At 39.5% G+C, this 21892-nt stretch overlaps 1 protein-coding gene and 1 pseudogene across 13 annotated transcripts in view; one reads left to right on the top strand and one right to left on the bottom strand.

Annotated features, from left to right (window-relative positions):
• LOC117310661 (lysine-specific demethylase 6A-like) overlaps positions 1-21892 on the bottom strand; it is a 165273-nt gene that overhangs the window by 131708 nt on the left and 11673 nt on the right. For 12 of the 13 annotated variants that reach the window (XM_033850369.2, XM_033850368.2, XM_073799792.1 and 9 more), the window contains exon 3: positions 7805-7913. The exons of the other annotated variant lie outside the window; for it this stretch is intronic. In XM_033850369.2, the coding sequence (XP_033706260.1) occupies positions 7805-7913 (109 nt within the window). The remainder of the gene's footprint in view (positions 1-7804; positions 7914-21892) is intronic. 13 annotated transcript variants of the gene reach the window in all.
• Positions 606-777, top strand: LOC117310663 (shieldin complex subunit 1-like; annotated as a pseudogene).

Raw genomic sequence — 21892 nt, 5'->3', positions numbered from 1 at the left:
CAGACAAGCGGATTAAGGTTTTACTGAGCTTTGCCCACCAGAGCAACAGTCAGCTCTACCCACCACCAGTCCCCCCCATCAGGAAACTTACACAAGCCTCTTAGCCTCATCCACCAGAGGGCAGAGAGCAGAAGCAAGAAGAACTACAATCCTGTAGCCTGTGGAACAAAAACTACATTCACAGGAAGACAGACAAAATGAAAGGGCAGAGAACTATGTACCAGGTGAAGAAACAAGATAAAACCCCAGAAAAACAACTAAATGAAGTGGACACAGGCAACCTTCCAGAAAAAGAATTCAGAATAATAATAGAAAGGACAATCCAAGACATCAGAAAAAGAATGGAGGAAAAGATCGAGAAGATGCAAGAAATGTTAGCAAAGACCTAGAAGGATTAAAGAACAAACACCTAGAACAATTAAAGAACAAACAAACAGAGATGAACAATACAATTACTGAAATGAAAAATACACTAGAAACAATCAATAGAATAACTGCGGCAGAAGAAGGGACAAGTGAACTGGAAGACAGAATGGTGGAATTCACTGCCATGGAACAGAACAAAAAAATAGAATGAGGAGGTGGCTGCTGTTGCAGGGCAGACTATGGCAACTCAGGAAGCCACTCCAGGAAGCCCGTCAGAGGAGACGAATGCTCTGGACATGCCATCAGATTATGTTGTAACAGAGACCCAGCCAGAAGGCCAACACTGAGGCTTTTACTTCTGAGAAAGCACTTTCTATTCCTTTCCCCTTTGATGTGGATCCAGCCCTGTGACTGACAGGGTCTTGGTGCTCCAGCATGGTGTCAGGCTTTTGTCCTGGACATTCAGGACAGTGGACCACAAGAGACCTCCTGGCCCCACATAATGTCAATCGGCAAGAGCTGTCCCAAAGATCTCTGTCTCAATGCTAAGACCCAGCTCCACCCAACAGCCAGCAAACTCCTAGTGTTGGATGCCCGATGCCAAACAACTAGCAATACAAAAACACAACCCCACCTACTAGCAGAGAAGCTGCCTAAAATGATACGAAGTTCACAGACACCCCAAAACACATCACTGGACGTGGCCCTGCACCCCAGAAAGACAAGATCCAGCCCCACTGACCAGAACACAGGCACCAGTCCCCTTCATCAGGAAGCCTACACAAGCCACTGAAAACAACCTCACCCACTGGGGGCAGACACCAAAAACAACGGGAACTACGAACCTGCAGCCTGTGAAAAGGAGACCCCAAACACAGTAAGTTAAACAAAATGAGAAGAGAAATATGCGGCAGATGAAGGAGCAGGTAAAAACTCACCAGACCTAACAAATGAAGACGAAATACACAGCCTATCTCAAAGAGAATTCAGAGTAATGATAGTAAAGATGATCTAAAATCTTGTAAATAAAATGGAGAAAATACAAGAAATGTTTAACAAGAACCTAGAAGAACTAAAGAGCAAACAAACAATGATAAAAAACACAGTAAATGAGATTAAAAATTCGCTAGAAGGAGTCAATAGAATAACTGAGGCAGAAGGAGTAAGTGACCTGGAAGATAAAACAGTGGAAATAACTACTGCAGAGCAGAAAAAAGAATAAAAAGAACGGGGGACAGCCTAAGAGACCTCTGGAACAACATTAAACACACCAACATTCAAGTTACAGGAGTCCCAGAAAAAGAAGAGAAAACAAAAGGGTCTGAGAAAATATCTGAAGGATTATAGTTGAAAACTTCCCAAACATGGGAAAGGAAATAGTCAATCAAGTCCAGGAAGCGCACAGAGTCCCATACAGGATATTACTATACGCAGCAAGGATCTCATTCAGACTTCACGGAGAAATTAAAACCTGTACAGACAAACAAAAGTTAAGAGAATTCACCACCACCAAACCAGCTTTAAACCAAATGCTAAAGGAACTTCTCAAGGCAAGAAACACACAAAGACATACATAAACCAAACCCAAAACAATTAAGAAAATGGAATAGGAACATACATATCGATAATTACCTTCAGTGTAAATGGATTAAATTCTCCAACCAAAACTAAAAGACTGGCTAAATGGATACAAGAACAAGACCTGTATATATGCTGTCTACAAGAGACCCACTTCAGACCTAGGGACACATACAGACTGAAAGTGAGGGGATGGAAAAAGGTATACCATGCAAGTGGAAATCAAAAGAAAGCTGGAGTACCAATTCTCACATCACACAAAATAGACTTTAAAATCAAGACTATTACAACAAAGAAGGACACTACATAATGATCAAAGAATCAATCCAAGAAGATATAACAATTGTAAATACTTAGGCACACAAGATAGGCACACCTCAATACATAAGGCAAATGCTAACTAAGAGCCATAAAAGGGAAAATTGACAGTAACATAATAATGTTAGAGAACTTTAACACCCCACTTTCACAGAACATCCAAGATGAAAATAAATAAGGAACCACAAGCTTTAAATGACTCATTACACCAGAAGGACTTAACTGATATTTATGGGACATTCCATCCAAAACCAACAGAATATACTTTCTTCTCAAGCACTCATGGAACATTCTCCAGGATAGATCACATCTTGGGTCACAAATCAAGCCTTGGTAAATTTAAGAAAACTCAAATTGTAACAAATATCTTTTCCAAAAACAATGCTGTGAAACTACATTTCAATTACAGGAAAAAAACTGTAAAAAATACACACACGTGCAGGCCAAACAATATGCTACTAAATAAGCAACAGATCACTGAAGAAATCAAAGAGGAAATCAAAAAATACCTAGAAACAAATGACAATGAAAACACGACAACCCAAAACTTATGGGATGCAACAAAAGCAGTTCTAAGCAGGAAGTTTACAGCAATACAATCATACCTGAAGAAACAAGAAACATCTCAAATAAACAACCGAAACTTACACCTAAAGCAATTACAGAAAGAAGAACAAAAAAAACCAAGTTAGCAGAAGGAAAGAAATCATAAAGATAACATCAAAAAAAATGAAAAAGAAATGAAAGGATCAATAGCAAAGATCAATAAAACTATAATCTGGTTCTTTGAGAAGATAAACAAAATTGACAAACGATTAGCCAGACTCGTCACTAAAAAAAGGAGGTACTTCCCAGATGGCACAGTGGTTAAGAATGTGCCTGCCAATGCAGGAGACATTGGTTCGAGCCATGGTCCAAGAAGATCCCACATGTCAAGGAGCAACTAAGCACGTGCACCACAACTACTGAGCCCACGTGCCACAACTACTGAAGCCCATGCACCTAGAGCCCATGATCCGCAACCAGAGAAGCCACCGCAATGTGAAGCCCGAGCATGGCAAAGAAGAGTAGCTCCCGCTTGCCACACCTAGAGAAAGTCCAGGGACAGCAACAAAAACCCAACGCAGCTGAAATTTAATTAATATTTTTAAAAAAGAAAAAAAAGAAGACTACTCAGATCAACATAATTAGAAATGGAAAGGGAGAAGTAAAATTTGACACAGCAGAATTACAGATGATCGTGAGAGATTAACATAAGCAACCATATGCCAATAAAATGGACAACATGGAAGAAATGGAAAAATTCTTAGAAAACCACAACCTTCCAAAACTGAACCAAAAGAAATAGAAAATGTAAACACACCAATCACAAGCACTGAAATTGAAACTGTGATTAAAAGTCTTCCAACAAACAAAAGCCCAGGACCAGATGGCTTAACAGACGAATTCTATCAAACATTTGCAAAACAGCTAACAAGTTTCCTCCTCAAACTCTTCCAAAATATAGCAGAGGCAGGAACACTCGAAAACTCATTGTACAAAGCCACCAACACCCTGATACCAAAACCCGACAAAGATGTCACAAAAACAGAAAATATAGGCCAATATCACTGACGAACATAAATGCAAAAATCCTCAATAAAATACGAGCAAACAGAATCCAAAAACACATTAAAAGGATTATACACCATGATCAAGTGAGGTTTATACCAGGAATGCAAGGATTCTTCAATATATGCAAATAAATCAATGTGATACACCATATTAACAAACTGAAAGATGAAAATCATATGATCATCTCAATAGATGCAGAAAAAGCTTTTGACAAAATTCAAAACCCATTTATGATAAAAGTTCACCAGAAAGTAGCCATAGAGAACCTACCTCAACATAATAAAGGCCATATGTGACAAACCCACAGGCAACATAGTTCTCAGTAGTGAAAAACTGAAACCATTTCCTCTAAGATCAGGAACAAGAAAAGGTTGCCCACTCTCACCATTATTATTCAACAAACTTTTGGAAGTTTTAGCCACAGCAATCAGAGAAGAAAAAGTACAAAAAGGAATCCAAATCGGAAAAGTAGAGGTAAAATTGTCACTGTTCACAGATGACATAATACTATATACAAAGATGATCCTAAAGATGCTACCAGAAAACTACTAGAGCTAATCCATGAATTTGGTAAACTAGCAGGATACAAAATTGATGCAGAGAATTCTCTTGCATTCTTATACACTAACGATGAAAAATCTGAAAGAGAATTAAGGAAACACTCCCATTTACCACTGCAACAAAAAGAATAAAATACCTAGGAATAAACCTACCTAAAGAAACAAACTGCAGGGCTTCCCTGGTGGTGCAGTGGTTGAGAGTCCGCGTGCCGCTGTAGGGGACATGAGTTTGTGCCCGCTCCAGGAAGATCCCACATGCCGTGGAGCGGCTGGGTCCGTGAGCCATGGCCGCTGGGCCTGCGCGTTCAGAGCCTGTGCTCCACAACGGGAGAGGCCACAACAGTGAGAGGCCTGCGTATCGCAAAAAAAAAAAAGAAACAAACTGCATACAGTTTTCTGTATGCATAAAACTATAAGACCCTGATGAAAGAAATTAAGGATCATACAAACAAATGAAGCGATATACCATGTTCCTGGATAGGAAGAATCAACATTGTGAAAATGACTATACTACCCAAAGCAACCTACAGATTCAATGCAATCCCTATCAAACTACCAGTGGCATTTTTCACAGAACTAGAACAAAAAATCTCACAATTTGTATGGAAACACAAAAGACCCCAAATAGCCAAAAAAATCTTGAGAAAGACAAACGGTGCTGGAGGAATCAGGTTCCCTGACTTCAGATTATACTACAAAGATACAGTAATGAAGACAGTATGGTACTGGCACAAAAAGAGAAATACAGATCAATAGAACAGTGTTGAAAGCCCAGAGATAAAACCACGCAATTATGTTCTCCTTACCTTTGAAAAAGGAGGCAAGAGTATACAATGGAGAAAAGACAGTCTCTTCGATAAGTGGTGCTGGGAAAACTGGACTACTACATGGAAAATAATTAAATTAGAACACTTCCTAACACCATTCAAAAAAGTAAACTCAAAATGGATTAAAGACCTAAATGTAAGGCCAAACACTGTAAAACTCTTAAGAGGAAAACACAGACAGAACACTATGACGTAAATCACAGCAAGGTCCTTTTTGACCCACCTCCTAGAGAAATGGACATTAAAACAAAAATAAACAAGTGGGACCTAATGAAACTTAAAGTTGTACACAGCAACGGAAACCACTCCATTGCCAACAAAATGAAAAGAATCCTCAGAATGGGAGAAAATATTTGCAAACGAAGCAACTGACAAAGAACTAATCTTCAAAATATAGAAGCAGCTCATGCAGCTCAATAACAAAAAAACAAAAAACCCAATTCATAAATGGGTGGAAGACCTAAACAGACGTTTCTCCATATACACATTGCCAACAAACACATGAAAAGATGCTCAATATCAGTAATTATTAGAGAATGCAAATCAACCCTACAATGAGGTATCACCTAACACTGGTTATAATGGTCATCATCAAAAAATCTACGAACAGGGGCTTCCCTGGTGGCGCTGTGGTTGAGAGTCTGCCTACCGATGCAGGGGACATGGGTTCGTGCCCCGGTCCGGGAAGATCCCACATGCCGCGGAGCGGCTGGGCCCATGAGCCATGGCCGCTGAGTCTGCGAGTCCGGAGCCTGTGCTCTGCAATGGGAGAGGCCACAACAGTGAGAGGCCTGCGTACCGCAAAAAAAAAAAAAAAAAAAATCTACAAACAGTAAATGCAGGAGAGGGTGTGGAGAAAAGGGAACACTCTTGCACTGTGGGTGGGAATGTAAATTGATATAGCCACTATGAAGAACAGTATGGAGGTTCCTTAAAAAACTAAAAATAGAACTACCATACGACCAGCAATCACACTATAGGGCATATACCCTGAGAACACCATAATTCAAAAAGGGTCATGTACCACAATGTTCACTGCACACCTACAGCATGTGCTCCACAATGACAGAAGCCACCACAATGAGAAGCCCATGCACTGCAAGGAAGAGTAGCCCCCCCTCTATCCACAACTAGAGAAAGCCCGTGCACAGCCAAAAAACACAAAAAATAAAGAAAGAAAATATATGTTACCCATATTTAAAAAAAACAAAAAAAAATCAGTAATCTTTTGATGTTCCAACTACCTATTCTTTGCTGTAGAAACTCCTATACACCTGGGCTCCCCACCTTTTCTCTGTGGAGCAATCTCTCAGAGTTATCTGAGATGCTGTGTCCCAGGCTTAAGTCCTCAGTTTCTTCAACCAAATAAAACATAACTTTCAACGTTTTGGTTGTACATTTTTTCAGTCAACAGCTCAAACTTAGAGAAGATTATCAGTATTACCACCCAATGCCATGAATAAATGTCAGATTTTCAAATATTTCCTAACTTAAATGGAAAATTTTTTAAAACTCAAGAACAGAAATGAGAAATGCTGTTTGTGTTTTAGAACAATAAAAAGTATATTTGGCCTAAGGTCTCGTGATAGAGAGCTCCTAAAATACTTGGAATGTCCTGAGTGAAGAGTGGCTCTTAAGAGCCACTTTTGATTCACTTAATGCTAATGAGATGACTTAACAGCGAGCCCTTAGGTATCCTCAGGATGAGGCAGGTAGGTAGGAGAAAGCCTGCAGATTAAGCTCTATAATAAATTCCTGGAAACTGAGATTTGATGCATCCAATTCCTCAGGGAAATAAGTTCCTGAGCTCAGGAAACTTCCAGACCTTATCTATGTACCTCTTCATTTAGCTGTTCATTTGTATCCTTTACAATATCCCTTATAGTAAATTGGTAAATGTTTCCCTGAGCTCTGTGAGTCACTTTAACAAATAATTCAAATTTAAGGACGGGGTTTGGGAAACTCTGATTTACAGCTGGATCATCAGCAGGACACGTGACAACCCTGACACAACTGACTTCTAAAGAGGGGCAGTCACATGGGACTGAGTCCTTTACCTGTGGGATCTGTTTTATCTCCAGATAAATAGTGTCAAAATTGAGTAAAATTTATAGGAGAACAGTGACAACTGGAAAATTGCTTGATGGTGCTGGAAAACACGCCAGGGTTACTCTTCCGAAAAGTTCCGCATTTGTATTTATAGATGAAAATATCAAATGACATCTCTTTCTGTGATAAGGTTTTAAACACAGGTTTGCAGAAAGGCAAGCACAGCAGCAACGCGCGTGTATGTTGTTATGAATTTTACAGAATGATCAAATTTATTGAATATTTACATGGAATTACATAAAATTTTCACATTTCCATCTACTCTATTTTGTTTATCATTGCTTGTTTTGTTTGAGCTTAGAAGAAACTAAACAACAGTTCTAAGTGCCTTGATAAAAAGTAAAAGAAAAAAAGAAAAAAAGTAAAAGCAATTACATTTTTATATGACACAAACATAAATTAAGCAGAAATTTTAAAATAGAAAAAGATTACCTTTTGGATAATCTTCCAATAAGAGGTTGAAGTGACCTAACTGACAAAAGAATTCAGACTCCATTTTTCCTTCAGCTTTTAAGATTAAAGATTCGTAGCAGCGAACAGCCTAGAAATGAAAAATATAAATATTAAGAGAAAGGTAAAATCCTAACTGTATCCTTTCTGAGAATGCATATACACCCCATGAGATTACCTGAGAAATCAAAACAATCAGTGTCAGCTCTACCACAGACACAGGACTCAATTTTTCTCATAAATTAGAAGAAACAGCTTTCTAATTACGTATTAAAGGAGCCCTGCTGATGATCAAAGTGCTCTCCCATATGAAAAAAGGGGGACTCAAACCTGCCAAATAAGATAACTTAGGAGCTCCCTTTGATTTTTGTTCACATAACAAAACTACTCTCAAACAAACACAAGCACAAAGAACTTTCTTGAATTTAGGGAGCTAATAACTACATGTGATTTTTGAACATTTGAAATGTAGCCAATCCAAATTGAGATGTGCTGTAACTGTAAACTATACAACAGATTACAAAGACTGCATACAAAAGAGTAAAATATTCACTAACAATTTTATGTTAAACCATTAAATAAAATATATTATTTAATTTCATGTTTCTTTTTACTATTTCTAATACAGTTGTTATAAAATTTAAAAATCACAAAAGACATTAAAATTTTATGCTTCACAACATGTCTATTGAACCAAGTTGCTCAACAGTAGCTACCGTCAGTACTAATCAGCTATCTTTGCAAAGAAACGCTAGCTTTTAGACCACCATACACAATTTAGTGTATTCTTTCTGGAATATATGTTAATTGTTTTCTTACTAATGCTCCTCATATATTTCAAACATACTAACTTGAATATTATCCCACCCCAATACCTACAGACACCTCTCACACTTTTATTAGAGAAAAAAGTAACACTTAAAGAATCCCCCTTTTTTTTTAATTTCAGAAGTCTGCAAAATAAGAAATGATTTATTAAAAACATCATAAAGAACAGTGTTCTGCAGAGTTGTCACTAATGATGGGAAACTTTTTCATGTATTAAGATATGGAGGGGAGTTCCCTGGTGGTCTAGTGGTTAGGTTTCCACACTTACAGTGCCATGTCCCGGGTTCAATCCCTTGTCGGGGAACTGAGATCCTGCAAAGTTGAGTGGCACAGACAAAAAAAAAAAAAAGATATGGGGAAGTCATACTGGCTTTTAGATGGTTCAGCCTAAACTTTGTGTGAACTAAAACAGCCTGACCTACTACCTATCAAACACACATAGCACATCTAGTTTAACCATTAACATAAAGAACTTTATGTTCAAAGATAAGGATAAAAAACTCCCTTTTTGTACTGTCCATGTTAACGCTCCTTGGAAGACAAGGTTCGCTTCCCAAGGTCATGCTGTCCAGCTGTATCCATCTCTTTTGAAATCTGGAAGGAATGTAACCCTGTAATGTTTGATATATGTTCCGTGTTCTGATAAGGTGTAAGACTGTGCTGAAAACCATGCTTCAAGGAACAGTTCCTCAGAGCTACTGAGAGGCTACCCTGGCACCTGTGCTAGAGTTCTCAGTTTGGCTTGAATAAAACTCTTTTCTAGGGCTTCCCAGGTGATGCAGTGGTTGAGAGTCCGCCTGCCGATGCGGGGGACACGGGTTCGTGCCCCGGACCGGGAAGATCCCACATGGCGCGGAGAGGCTAGGCCCGTGAGCCATGGCCACTGAGCCTGCGCGTCCGGAGTCTGTGCTCCACAACGGGAGAGGCCGCAACAGTGAGAGGCCTGCGTACCGCAAAAAAAATAAATAAATAAAGGCTGAACTTTCCTTCTCCACAAACTGGTGTCAGACCCAAGTCTAGTTCAGTAACACTAAAACTCCTACATTTTTTAATGTGTTATAATTTCTGATACTAGACACTTGAACTCTGTTTAAAGGAATGTAAGTAGAGATATATCCCATTGACGCTAGAATAGTAAGCTACAAGAGATACTTGATTTTGTAATAATACTATTTGAAGTCAAAAGACTAATTAAAAATGTAGACTAGGGCTTCCCTGGTGGCGCAGTGGTTGAGAGTCCGCCTGCCGATGCGGGGGACAAGGGTTCGTGCCCCGGTCCGGGAAGATCCCACATGCCGCAAAGCGGCTGGGCCCGTGAGCCATGGCCGCTGAGCCTGCGCGTCCAGAGCCTGTGCTCCACAACGGGAGAGGCCCGCGTACCACAAAAAAAAAAAAAAAAAAAAAGTATACTATACATAATTAGCTATTTAAAACAAAACTCAAGCAAATTTCCATCCTTTTTGTCTGTCTGACCTTAAACATGTACATGGTTTGTTGGTGGTAAAAAATGACGCTGACAGAATAAAATATCAAAGCAGATGAAGGTGAACAAGGTGACAGCAGTGGTTTTACAAGAAGAATGGAGTTGGGGGTAGGGACTTGCTTCTTTCCAAGGGGCATGTGGCAAAGTGTGGAGATATTCTGATTAACCTCCTACAATGCACAGACAGGTCAGCTTCCCACAATCCAATCAAAAATGTCACCAGTGATGGTGAACAGAGAGCAGAGTGAGCTTGGACTCTGAAACATTCCCTGGTAATTCAGCGGGTATGACTCCGTGCTCCCAATGTGGCGGCGGGGGGTGGGTTCGATTCCTGGTCAGGTAACTAGATCCTGCATGAATGCCGCAACTAAGAGTTCATCTGCTGCAACTAAGAAGCAGGCATGCCACAACTAAGACCCAAAGTATGCAAAATGAATAAATAAACATTAAAAAAAGAAAGAAAGAAAATACAGGATACTGGCCCCAGAGAGCTGAGGTGCATATGAAAAGAATGAGTCCAGTGAGCGCAGTGTATGTATTTTCTGAAAGCGCTGAATTCCTTAACTTGGGATATCTGGTTTTCTTTAATTAACAGTAACCTTTTGATGTTCCGGCTACCTGTGTTACCAAGTTGAAGCTCGCTCTGCTGGCCAGATGACAGGCCAATAAAACGGGAGACCAGGTGTTGAGGCAAGGAATACAACTTTATTTGGAAAGCCAGCAGACCAAGAAGATGGCGGACTAGAGTACCCAAAAAACCATCTTGTCAGGGTCTGTTTGCCAGCTTCTTTTATAGAACAGAGAAGGGAAGGACATGAAGAAGTAAAGTAAAAAGGCCATTAGTATTGCCTGGCTTGGCCAGCATGGGGAGGGAATGTATTATTAATTTCTTCTTTTCTGTAGCCATTCACAGGTGCACAGGGTCAGACTGTCTCCCTATAAACTGAACAAAGGCACTTTAGTTTAACATTCAGGCAGAGAGGCAGGGTTCCCTGAGGCAGGCCATTATGTATGATTATGTTAAAAAAGCAACAAAAAGCAAAGGTTAATGTCAAAGAAATATCTGAAGTGGAGTCTGATTTTGCTCTTCCCTGTTACAATTCCCCAATGTCAATGTCCATTCCACAACATTGTGGAAAAAGGGGTGACAACCGTTTTAACTGCTTCGTCAGATGGATCTTTCTGAAAGTGCCCACCATTGGTGCCAGTTTGTTCCAAATGGTGGGATTTGTCTTCTTTTGTTCCTCTTTGGAAAATGTCTACTTAATCAATATTCACAACCTGAAAGTTGAGATTTATGTTTTATTCAGCAGGAATATTTTTAGGACTTCAAACCCAGGAGGCAGCATCTCAAGTTAAGAAATTTAGCACTTTTCTACGTATGAGAATATGCAAGAGTCTGGGCTCACTGAAATCATTCCTTTGATATACACCTCAGCTATCTGGGGCTTGTATCCTATATTTTCACATCCTGAGTTTCCTCACAGCTCAACTGAGGGAATGGCTTCAGTTTGATGGCTGCTAGATGGCAGGTATTCTTCCTGAGTTTCCTCAGGGTTCATGGGCTCACGATGGAGGGCTGCAATCGCTGATGACTGATACGGCAGGGAGAATTCCATTCCTCAGATCTTCCCCGCTTGGTTAGGAATTTGACCAATATTTGGAAGACATTTCATGACGAAATTCTGTCCCACAACTAGCAGGCTCATCCAAGGTCAGGCAAAAATTGTTGATATGCCACTCCAGGTGCTAATTTTCGGATTAAGCCCTATCAATATTTAAAGATTCTCTGGATCCTCTAAATAGTCTAAAATGATCCAGGAGATATTTTCCCTTGTTGCTTCTTCCCATACCTAGAAATCACACTATTACAATTATTTTACATTGTAAATGTAATCTATTTAAGCCATTTCCTCAAGATGTTAGCCATCATCTATTTTGTATGGAGGCCTGGTTACACACTACATACTGTCAGAGACAACAATCTTATAAAATAAACAAGATAAAAGTAATGCAACTAGGGACTTTCCCTTAAGGTGCAGTGGATAAGAATCCACCTGCCAATGCAGGGGACACAGGTTCGAGCTCTGGTCCAGGAAGATCCCACATGCCGCAGAGCAATTAAGACTGTGCACCACAACTACTGAGCCCATGAGCCACAATTACTGAAGCCCGCGTGCCCACAGCCCATGTGCTCCACAAGAGAAGCCACCACAATGAGAAGCCCGCACACCACAACGAAGAGTAGAGCCCCCCTCCTCGCTGCAACTAGAGAAAGTCTGCACAAAAAAAAATAAATAAAGCAGCTAGTAACATTAATAAAGTCATAGTGCATCAGGGAGACACAAACCACAAACAATTTGGAAACAAAGAACAAATTAAAGCAATGATTAGCATAACTAGTTGTAATACAGTTCCAATAAAATATCAAGCCAGGAGAGCCAGCTGGAGAGGCCAAATTCTGGCAGGATCAGGTAGAGAGAAAAAGATAAATGTTTAATCTTTGTTCACAAAGAAATACTTTATAAGAGGAAATGTTTTCTGGAAAATAAAGATTAAAGCTAGTATATTTCTCAAAGTCATAAAGTTATACATCATATTCATCAGTTCATTTATTCCCATGTAATTATTTCCCATTAATGTGGATAAAATTATCAGGTTTCCTATTAGTTTTGTCATTTGTTACCCAGTCCAGTGGTATTATCTAAAGGCTATAAGACACTTTTATATGTTAAAGTTTCCTTTTTACAAGTCTTCTTGAACATGTGGCAGTTTTTTGCAAAGTATTATCTTAGATGCCTATGAATGATGAAGGTCTTAAAGAGGCAAGGTTAAAAATGATTACAATTTTTCTTGGCAAAGAAGTTTATCCAAATTGCTGTAACTTACAACATTTTAAGATAAAGATTAAAATTATAACATTATACCAGGACACATATTAATTTCAGGAACTTTACATAATTTCTAGAAGGTCTATATTAGTGACATTTACCATACAGTATAACCTATAAAGATTTATTACTCATTTGACAATTCTTCCCATGTAATTTAACATACTGAACAAACCTATCTTTCTTTAGGATGTTACAGGAGCCCTTTGAAGCATACTAAAGTTAGCCAGAGGCCGAATGAACTTCATTAGAATCTGATTTAGGAAGTTTTGTCAAAAAACAAAAACAAAGAAATTTTTTATATATATATATATATATATATATATATATATATATATATATATATATATCTCTATATCTCAAAGGGTCTAGAACACTCAGTCAGATAGGATCATAGGTCACTGAGAAACAAGTTACTTAACCAAAGCAACAGTAAAACATTTCAAAGGCAAATACAGAACTGATCACTTCAAAGGTAAAGAAACTTAAAACCTGTCATCAAAGGCAGTTCAACATTTTAAGAAAACTTGTCCTCTTAACAGAGAGAAAGCCAAATTCAAGTTTTGCATCAGCTTACTTTTAAAAATTCATTTACTCAATTACGTTAATCTCAGCCTGACCATGCATAAAACTCCTTTTACTCAAAACATATACCTCGCTTACATACTCTACACTGAAATGTTTTATTATTTTCAGTAGCTTTAAATATATTTAAATTAGAATCCCCAACTCTTAAAAATCTTACTTTCCAGTGAAGACCAAGAGGCAAGTAATAGTTACCGAAATCTGGAGAGACTTTTAGATTATTTTCAGAACATAATTATTCCTATAGAGTTTACCTAGAGGCTCTTATCTCGTTTACATTTACTTTCATTAAATCACATCAAGCGATTTTTCTTGCTGACAAATCTGCAACAGATATAACAAGATTTCATTTAAGTTCTATTAAACCTAGGTGCACTGAAAGTATTATACTTGATGCCTCTAAAGACATGTCTATATTAATTGCATCAACAAACGTAAACATCAATACCAGGTATTAATTTAATACTAAATATTTCCTAGTTCACATGAACCTGAAACTCATTTAGCTTAATGTCTCTTGTATTTAGAATTGTTTGGTTTGTAAGCGCTTCCTTTCCTTTAAGCCAGTTTAACAGAGCTCATCCACAAATCAACATCAACAATGTAATCCAAAGACAAAGACACATTCAAACATACAAACAAACAGACAGACCTCATAGTTCTCATTTCAGAATTTCATCCCTGAGTCAGGTAATGCAATGTAAAACCCATCAATTTACGAAAGACGTTGCATTAAAGTTGGGTTTCTGGTAGATGGAACAAATCAAGCTTACTTGTTAAATCTTTTTATTTACAGAAAAGACACTTAGGATTTCTATTTACCCTTCACAAGTCAATTTCTAAATTACTTTACCTTCTTTTCAAAACTTGCATTTTAAAAAGATGGCAGAGATGAGGGTTCCTGAGAAGACCAGATAGGACATTTCCATCTCAAAGACACAGACAAGTTTCTTCTAGGAAGATTTTGTTTCCTTCTCTGGGGTTTCCATGAGTAGCATGTATACGCTTAAAGCATGCTCCGGTGGGACCCTGATGTCAAGCTGTCCTGGTGAAAAAGTGACTTAATCATTTAATTTACAAAGGAAATCTCTTCTCAAAAAGGGGGATTGGACACTGGCATATACAAGAAGCTGTATTTCAGGGTGAGGTCTCCTAGTTGGCATTCTAGAGGTTGTAAGAATGAACGGTTTGTACTTCTCCAGAAACTCCTGTGACTGGGATAGACTGAGATGTTTTCTGTGCCACCTTGGTGTTTATCACAGATCATGTGGCACCCTTATCTGTTAGAAAGTCAATCAAATTGTTCCCCACTGTCAAAGTTACCCAGAGCTCCTGTGGGGAAATTAGAATTGGACGCCTCAAGTCTAAGGGAGTCCCCTGGCCTCCTAACAGGATATCAGTGCAAGGGAGATTGTCCTGCTACAGAAGTAGATCCTGGTCCAAACTGGGTGCGCTGTCCGGTCTTTGACGGTGATACTAAACGATGTCCCTGTGCCTTGGGGGTTATCACAGAAACTTCTATTTGATCCCCATGGGTAGGGGAAACAGGAGGCGGTGAAAGGAGTGAATATGTTGGCAGCATGGGGGAGCAGCTGGAAGAACTGCCAGTGCAGGCTTCTTGGCCAGTGGAGGAGCTGGATAGGCCAGAGGGGGGTTTAGGTTTTGGAGTAACATGTTCCCACTCTCATTTCCTCCCTCTTTGCCCTGTAGAACAGGTTCCCCCTTGGATTTCCTTTCAGATTACTACACCATAAGGTGGCAGCCCTCTGAGTCCTTTTCCTCCTGATGCAATAGCTTCTACAACATATGGAATCTCATCCTTTCCCTGCTCTTTTACAAAATACTTTTAACTGTGAGATCAGATAATAATTGAGTAAGTCACTCAGGGGCCATCGCCCTTCTGATCCTAACATATATTGGGTCCACACCCTATTATGATAGTATATCAGGTCTTTCTTAGTCATAGGCTCATGGCTATGTTTTGCCCATTTATCTACTATACACCCCAAAGGGCTTCCCTTCAGGATAGATGGAGTATTTCCCATTTTTATAAGTTTGATAACACCAAAACACAAAAGACGCAGACAAATTCCAACACAAAAAGCACAAATTCCAATAGCGATGCACACAAAACCAAAACAAACACACCAGTTCCGAGTCAGGTAGAGTCCAAGAGCAACTCCCCTCTCCAACAGGATACCCCAACCAAATTGGCTTGTCCCATAAAAGAAACGCCCAAATTGAGGGGGGAACATGTTCCCTGTATGCACACCGGAGCGACTTACCCTCCAAATGCGAGTCCATCGACTCGCAGAAGTTTGACGATTCCTTGCTCCAACTGCCAAGGGCTGGGGTAGCCAGTGCTGCTTCAGGGAATTTTGAAGGGAAGATCCTCAGGACACATGGTCCCGGCAGCTGCTAGGGACTTGACCCAATATCGCCTGACCAGGACCAGCTAGCCACAGGCAGCGAGGCTCCTGGCTGGCTAAGCCAAATTTGTTACAGGCCAATAAATCAGGAGACAAGGTGTTGAGCCAAAGAATGAGACTTTATTTGGAAAGCCGGCAGACCAAGAACATGGAGAACTAGGGTCCCTGAAACACCATCTTACTGGACTCTGTTTGCCAGTTTCTTTTACAGAACAGAGATGGGGAGGAAGTGAGAAAGTAAAGTAAAAGCTCATTGGTTTTGCCTGGCTTGGCCAGCATCGGGAAGGGATGTGTTAATTTCTTCTTTTCTGCAGCCATTCACAGGTGGGCAGGGTCAAAGTGTCTCCCTGTGAACTGAACAAAGGCACTTCAACATTCAGGCAGAGGGGCAGGGTTCCCTTAGGCAGGCCATTAGTATGATTATATTAACAAAAGCAATGAAAAGCAAAGGTTAAAGTCAATGAAACAGATGCAAAGTGGAGTCTGATTTTGCTCTTCCCTGTTACACCTGCTCTTTGTTGCAAAACATCTGGCTCCCCATTCACCTCCTCAAGCAGTTCTCTCAGGGCTACTTGAGATGCTGCTTCCCAGGCCTGAAGTCCTAAAAATTCCCACTAAATAAAACATAACTCTCAACTTTTAAGTTGTGAATATTTTTTAAACCAACAAAACTAAAGCTTAAATTCTATCAACATTTGCCCAACTCTCTTTTGTCAAGCCCCTTCAAGAATATGCGTGTACCTTTAACTTAAAATTTCCCCAATTCTGCAGTCACTGCTTTGGGAAAGATCCCAGGTATTCTCCTTACTTGCTGCAAGTAATAAACCCTTCCATCAGTCTTTGGCTTTGTTGCGCCTTTTGGCTTGATATCCACCAAGAGGCAAACCCAGTTTTCAGGTAACACTTTCATTTCAAAATAAAGACTATAACCAAGATAAAGAGAGTAATTTAATAACGATGAAAAGATCTGATACCAGGAGGACATAACAGTCCTGAACTTCCATGCAACTAAAAATGGTGCCCAAAATACATGGAGCAAAAATAAAAGAAATATGAGGTGAATCAGAAAAGCCAACAATTATAGCCAGACAATATAACATCTTTCTGTCTAAATGATGGACTGAAAAAGACCCCCCTCCAAAAAAAGGAATTGTTAAGACTTGAAAATACCATCAACCAACTTGACCTAATTCATATCCACTGACCACTCCACCCGGCAACAGTAATACACATTCCTCTCCAGTGCAGGTAAAACATGGACCAAAAAAGATCATAAAATAAATTTCAATACATGTAAAAGAATTCAATTCATACAAAGAATATTCTCTAACAACAAAGGAATTAAATTAAAAACCAGTAATGATGAAACAAAATTACTTTAAAGATAAGAAAAATTTAACATAAAATCTTCTCTGCCACTAGAGCCAATACCCCTTCCCCTTTAATGTGCTTGTGCATCTATACTATATGTTAACTAGATCCCCTTAGAGGCACAGGGATACCTGCTCACCAAAAAAAAAGGAATTTTCTCCTGGCACTAGGCAAGTAATTTCTTGGGTAATACACTTTCCTCAATCCTGTAAAGGGTTACAATAACCCACTACTTGCATTGTTGGACTATGTAAACTGTCAAAATGTTACTCTGATGTATAACTTTTGTCATGAAAACTTAGATAACTGTGCCTTGACTTCTATCAGGTGAAATGATCCTAAGAGCTTTCTGAAAGACTGTCTCCCAAGTTATAATCCTCAGGTTGCCTTGAAGATTTTCCTTTTCTTTCTTAGACTACTAATTTTTTTGTTGACATTACATAAAGGTTTCTGGAAACACCACAATATTTGGAGACTGAATGGCAAATTTATAAATAAACCTGGGTCAAAAAAGAAATCAAAAGGAAAATTAGACAGTATTTTTAATTGCATGAAAATGAAAACAGGGCATATTTAGGAATAAGTTTAACCAATCCATTGGAAAAGGGGTAATCCTTTCAACAACTGGTGCTGGGACAATTGAAAATCCATTTATTAGGGACTTCCCTGGGGGTCCAATGGTTAAGAATGAAACTGAGCAGGGCCCTGTGGGGTTTCTGGGTAAGGGCAACAAGGAGGCCTTTTTGTCCCCCATTTCTTGTAGGCAAGACTCCAGCCTCGAGACCTCCCATGAGTCCCAAAAGGCAGATTCAAACAGTTGCTAATCAAGGGAGGAGCAGCCAAGAAACCACCTGAGGCAAGATTAAAGGGACCAAAAAAGCTCATCAAAATTATATCACCTGAGACCCTGCACACACCCTAAACTTCTCAGCAACTCCACCCTTGGGAAGCATTATCATAAAACGCCTCAACAAATTCTCCTGGGTTTGAGACACATAGTTTTTTGAGGCAAGAGCCTGCTGTGTCCCCCTTTGCCTGGCAAAGTAATAAAACTATCCTTTTCTACTTCATCCAAAACTCTGTCTCTGAGATTTGATTCGGCACCAGTGAACAAGAGGCTGAGATTTCGGTATCAAGACTCTGCCTGCCAATGCAGGGGGTGCAGGTTTGATCCCTGTCGGGGAGCTAAGATCCCACATGCCTCAGGGCCAAAAAAAACAGAGTATTGGGATTTCCCTGGTGGTGTAGTGGTTAAGAATCCGTCTACCAATGCAGGGGACAAGGGTTCGAGTACTGGTCCGGGAAGATCCCACATGCCAAGGAGCAACTAAGCCCGTGCACCGCAACTACTGAGCCTGCACTCTAGAGCCTGCGAGCCACAACTACTGAGCCCATGCACCACAACTACTGAAGCCTGGGAGCCCTAGAGCCCATGCTCTGCAACAAGAGAAGCCACTGCAATGAGAAGCCCTCACACAATGTCTTCCACCCACACTACAACCAGAGAAAGGCCACACGTGGCAATGAAGCCCCAGCGCAGTCCAAAAAACTAAAACATAAAACAGGAACAACGCTGCAACAAATTCAATAAAGACTTTAAAAATGGTCCACATAATCAAAATAAAAAAAATTTAAAAAAGAAAATCCATTTATTAAAAATGAGAATTTTGACATATTACATGCATAAAATTACTAACAGATCACACATCTAGGTAAAATATAAAATAATAAGACATTCATGAGAAAACAAAGAAGACAACCTCTTTTACCTTAACTTAGGTAAAGATATCCTTAATAAAGCAAGAAAAGCACAATCCACAGAATAAAAAAGACAAAGTGAACTTTATGAAAACTGCAAACTTCTGCTCTTCAAAACACACTAATATTAGGAGAACGAATACACAAAATGGGAGAGATGTTTTACAGATTACTTATCAGATAAAGAATCCAAACCAAAATATATGTATTTTTTTTAACTCCTAAATCTGAGTAAAAAAAAAAAGTAACTTTCAAAAATGGAAAGACTTGAACAAGCACTTCAAAGAACATATACAGAGAAGCAAGCAATAAGATGCTCAAGTTTTCCAAAGAATAAACTACTGACAGAACAAAATGAAAAAACCTGAAAAGAAGCTGAGGGAGAGAAGAAATACTGAAACGGTTTACTTTGTATAATTCCATTTATAGAAAGTTCTATAAACTGCAAAACTAATCTTTAGTGACAAAAAACAGATCAGTGACTATATAATGACAAATGGGGCAGCAGTGGTAAAAAGAGAATGATTACAAAAGGGCACAGGAAAATTGAGAGGCTGATGGCTATATTCACTATGTTGCTTTCAGTGGTGGCTTCATATTTATATACATACCAAATTGCACATTAACAAATTGCAACAAATTGCACATTTTAAATATATATCATTTGGTTTATATTATCAAACATAATCTAATGAGGAAGGAAAGGAGTAAATCTGCAAAGGACACTCAAGTGTAATCAGAAATGAAGTCAATGCAAGTAGTATATTTAAAAAACCAAAAGAAAGTGTGTTTCAAGAAATCTCTTAAAATTGTCTCCTTCGTTTCTAAACCACTGCCTGAGTTCAAATTAAAATGTCTTTTCCCAAATAATATATTTTTAAAAATTTATGTATTTTATTTATTTTGGCTGCATTGGGTCTTTGTTGCTGTGTGCGGTTTTTCTCTAGTTGCGTCAAGCAGGGGCTACTCTTTGTTGCGTTGCATGGGCTTCTCATTGAGGTGGTTTCTCTTGTTCTGGAGCACAGGCTCTAGGCACACAGGCTTCAGTAGTTGTGGCACACATGCTCAGTAGTTGTGGCTTGCGGGCTCTAGAGCGCAGGCTCAATAGTTGTGGTGCATGGGCTTAGTTGCTCCATAGCACGTGGGATCTTCCCAGACCGGCTTCAAACCTGTGTCCCCCAAACTGGGAGGCAGATTCTCAAGCACTGTGCCACCAGGAAGCTCCCAATATAACATTTAACTTGTAATAAACTGCCACTGTGTCAGGCCCAATGCCAAGAACTACATATAAATTTTCTTCCCTATCACAAAATGCAGTATCCTAAAAAAGTACTCCAGTAAGGGCACCATTTAACAGGATAATTAATACCCTCTTAAAAAAAAAAAAAAAAAAGGAAGAAAAGGAAAAAATTTTAAATACAATCTTGAAAGTTACAAAAACATTAATTTCAGGACACTGGAAAGAGATTAAAGAAAAACAACTAAGAACCTTTTATTCTGGAGAAGCTGCTAAAGCTTCAACTATAGAATGTATACTTACCAGATATGAAGTCAGCAGCTTTGCTACATAAAATGTCAAATGTGAATGGGAAGTTAGTGAAAACCCATAGTCATACAAAGTAAAAGTAACAAATATGACAGTGGGTGACAAAAACTAATGGCTTTTCTAGCTTTAGTTTGCAGCCTCAGTGTGAGTTGAGCAGCACATAAGCACATCATGGCTGGTAAGAAGGTACACATGGGGCTTCCCTGGTGGCGCAGTGGTTGAGAGTCCGCCTGCCGATGCAGGGGACGCGGGTTCGTGCCCCGGTCCGGGAAGATCCCACATGCCGCGGAGCGCCTGGGACCGTGAGCCATGGCCGCTGAGCCTGCGCGTCCGGAGCCTGTGCTCCGCAACGGGAGAGGCCACAGCAGTGAGAGGCCCGCGTACCGCGAAAAAAGAAAAAAAAAAGAAGGTACACATGTAAGGGAAAGATCCAAGACAGCCTCAAGTGAAAGTCAAGGGAGATTTAAAAACTGCAACTTTTGGGGACTTCCCTGGTGGCTCAGCGGTTAAAAATCTGCCTGCCAATGCAGGGGTCACGGGTTCGATCCCTGATCTGGGAATATCCCACATGCCATGGCGCAACTAAGCACGTGCAACACAATTACTGAGCCTGCACTCTAGAGGCCACAAGCCACAACTACTGAGCCCGTGTGCCCCAACTACTGAAGCCTGCGCACCTACAGCCCATGCTCTGCAATAAGAAGCCACCGTAATGAGAAGCACTCACACCGCAACCAAGAGTAGCCCCCACTCACCACGAGAAAAAACCCGCTTGCAGCAACAAAGACCCAACGCAACCAAAATTAAAATAAATTTTAAAAACTCCAACTTCTAATGTGTTCTGCAAGCCACACATAATTATCCTGCACAGAACAGAAGGTTCATGTGTTTGAGGTGTCTTAAAATTTCTGCACCAACTATGGACTATGAAGACAGTAAGACAACTTCTACAGAGCTAAAACAGAAAAACAAATTTTTTTAATATCGTGCAGACATTCACAGAGAAGACAGTTCCACATTGTAAATCCAGCCCCCCCCAAAGAAAGTTGCTATAATACTTATCTAAAATGTCCTATTTTTACTCAAAAATTACTAAACACATAAAAAGAGAGGAAAGTATTACCTGTATTAATCAAAAGAAAAAAATAAAAAGGTCAACAGAAACTGACCCCAAATGAA

This window comes from Tursiops truncatus, assembly GCF_011762595.2.
Source record: "Tursiops truncatus isolate mTurTru1 chromosome Y unlocalized genomic scaffold, mTurTru1.mat.Y SUPER_Y_unloc_2, whole genome shotgun sequence".
NCBI lineage: Eukaryota > Metazoa > Chordata > Mammalia > Artiodactyla > Delphinidae > Tursiops > Tursiops truncatus.
Note: the sequence above shows the minus strand (reverse complement) of the source record. Positions and strands in the feature narration are given on the sequence as shown.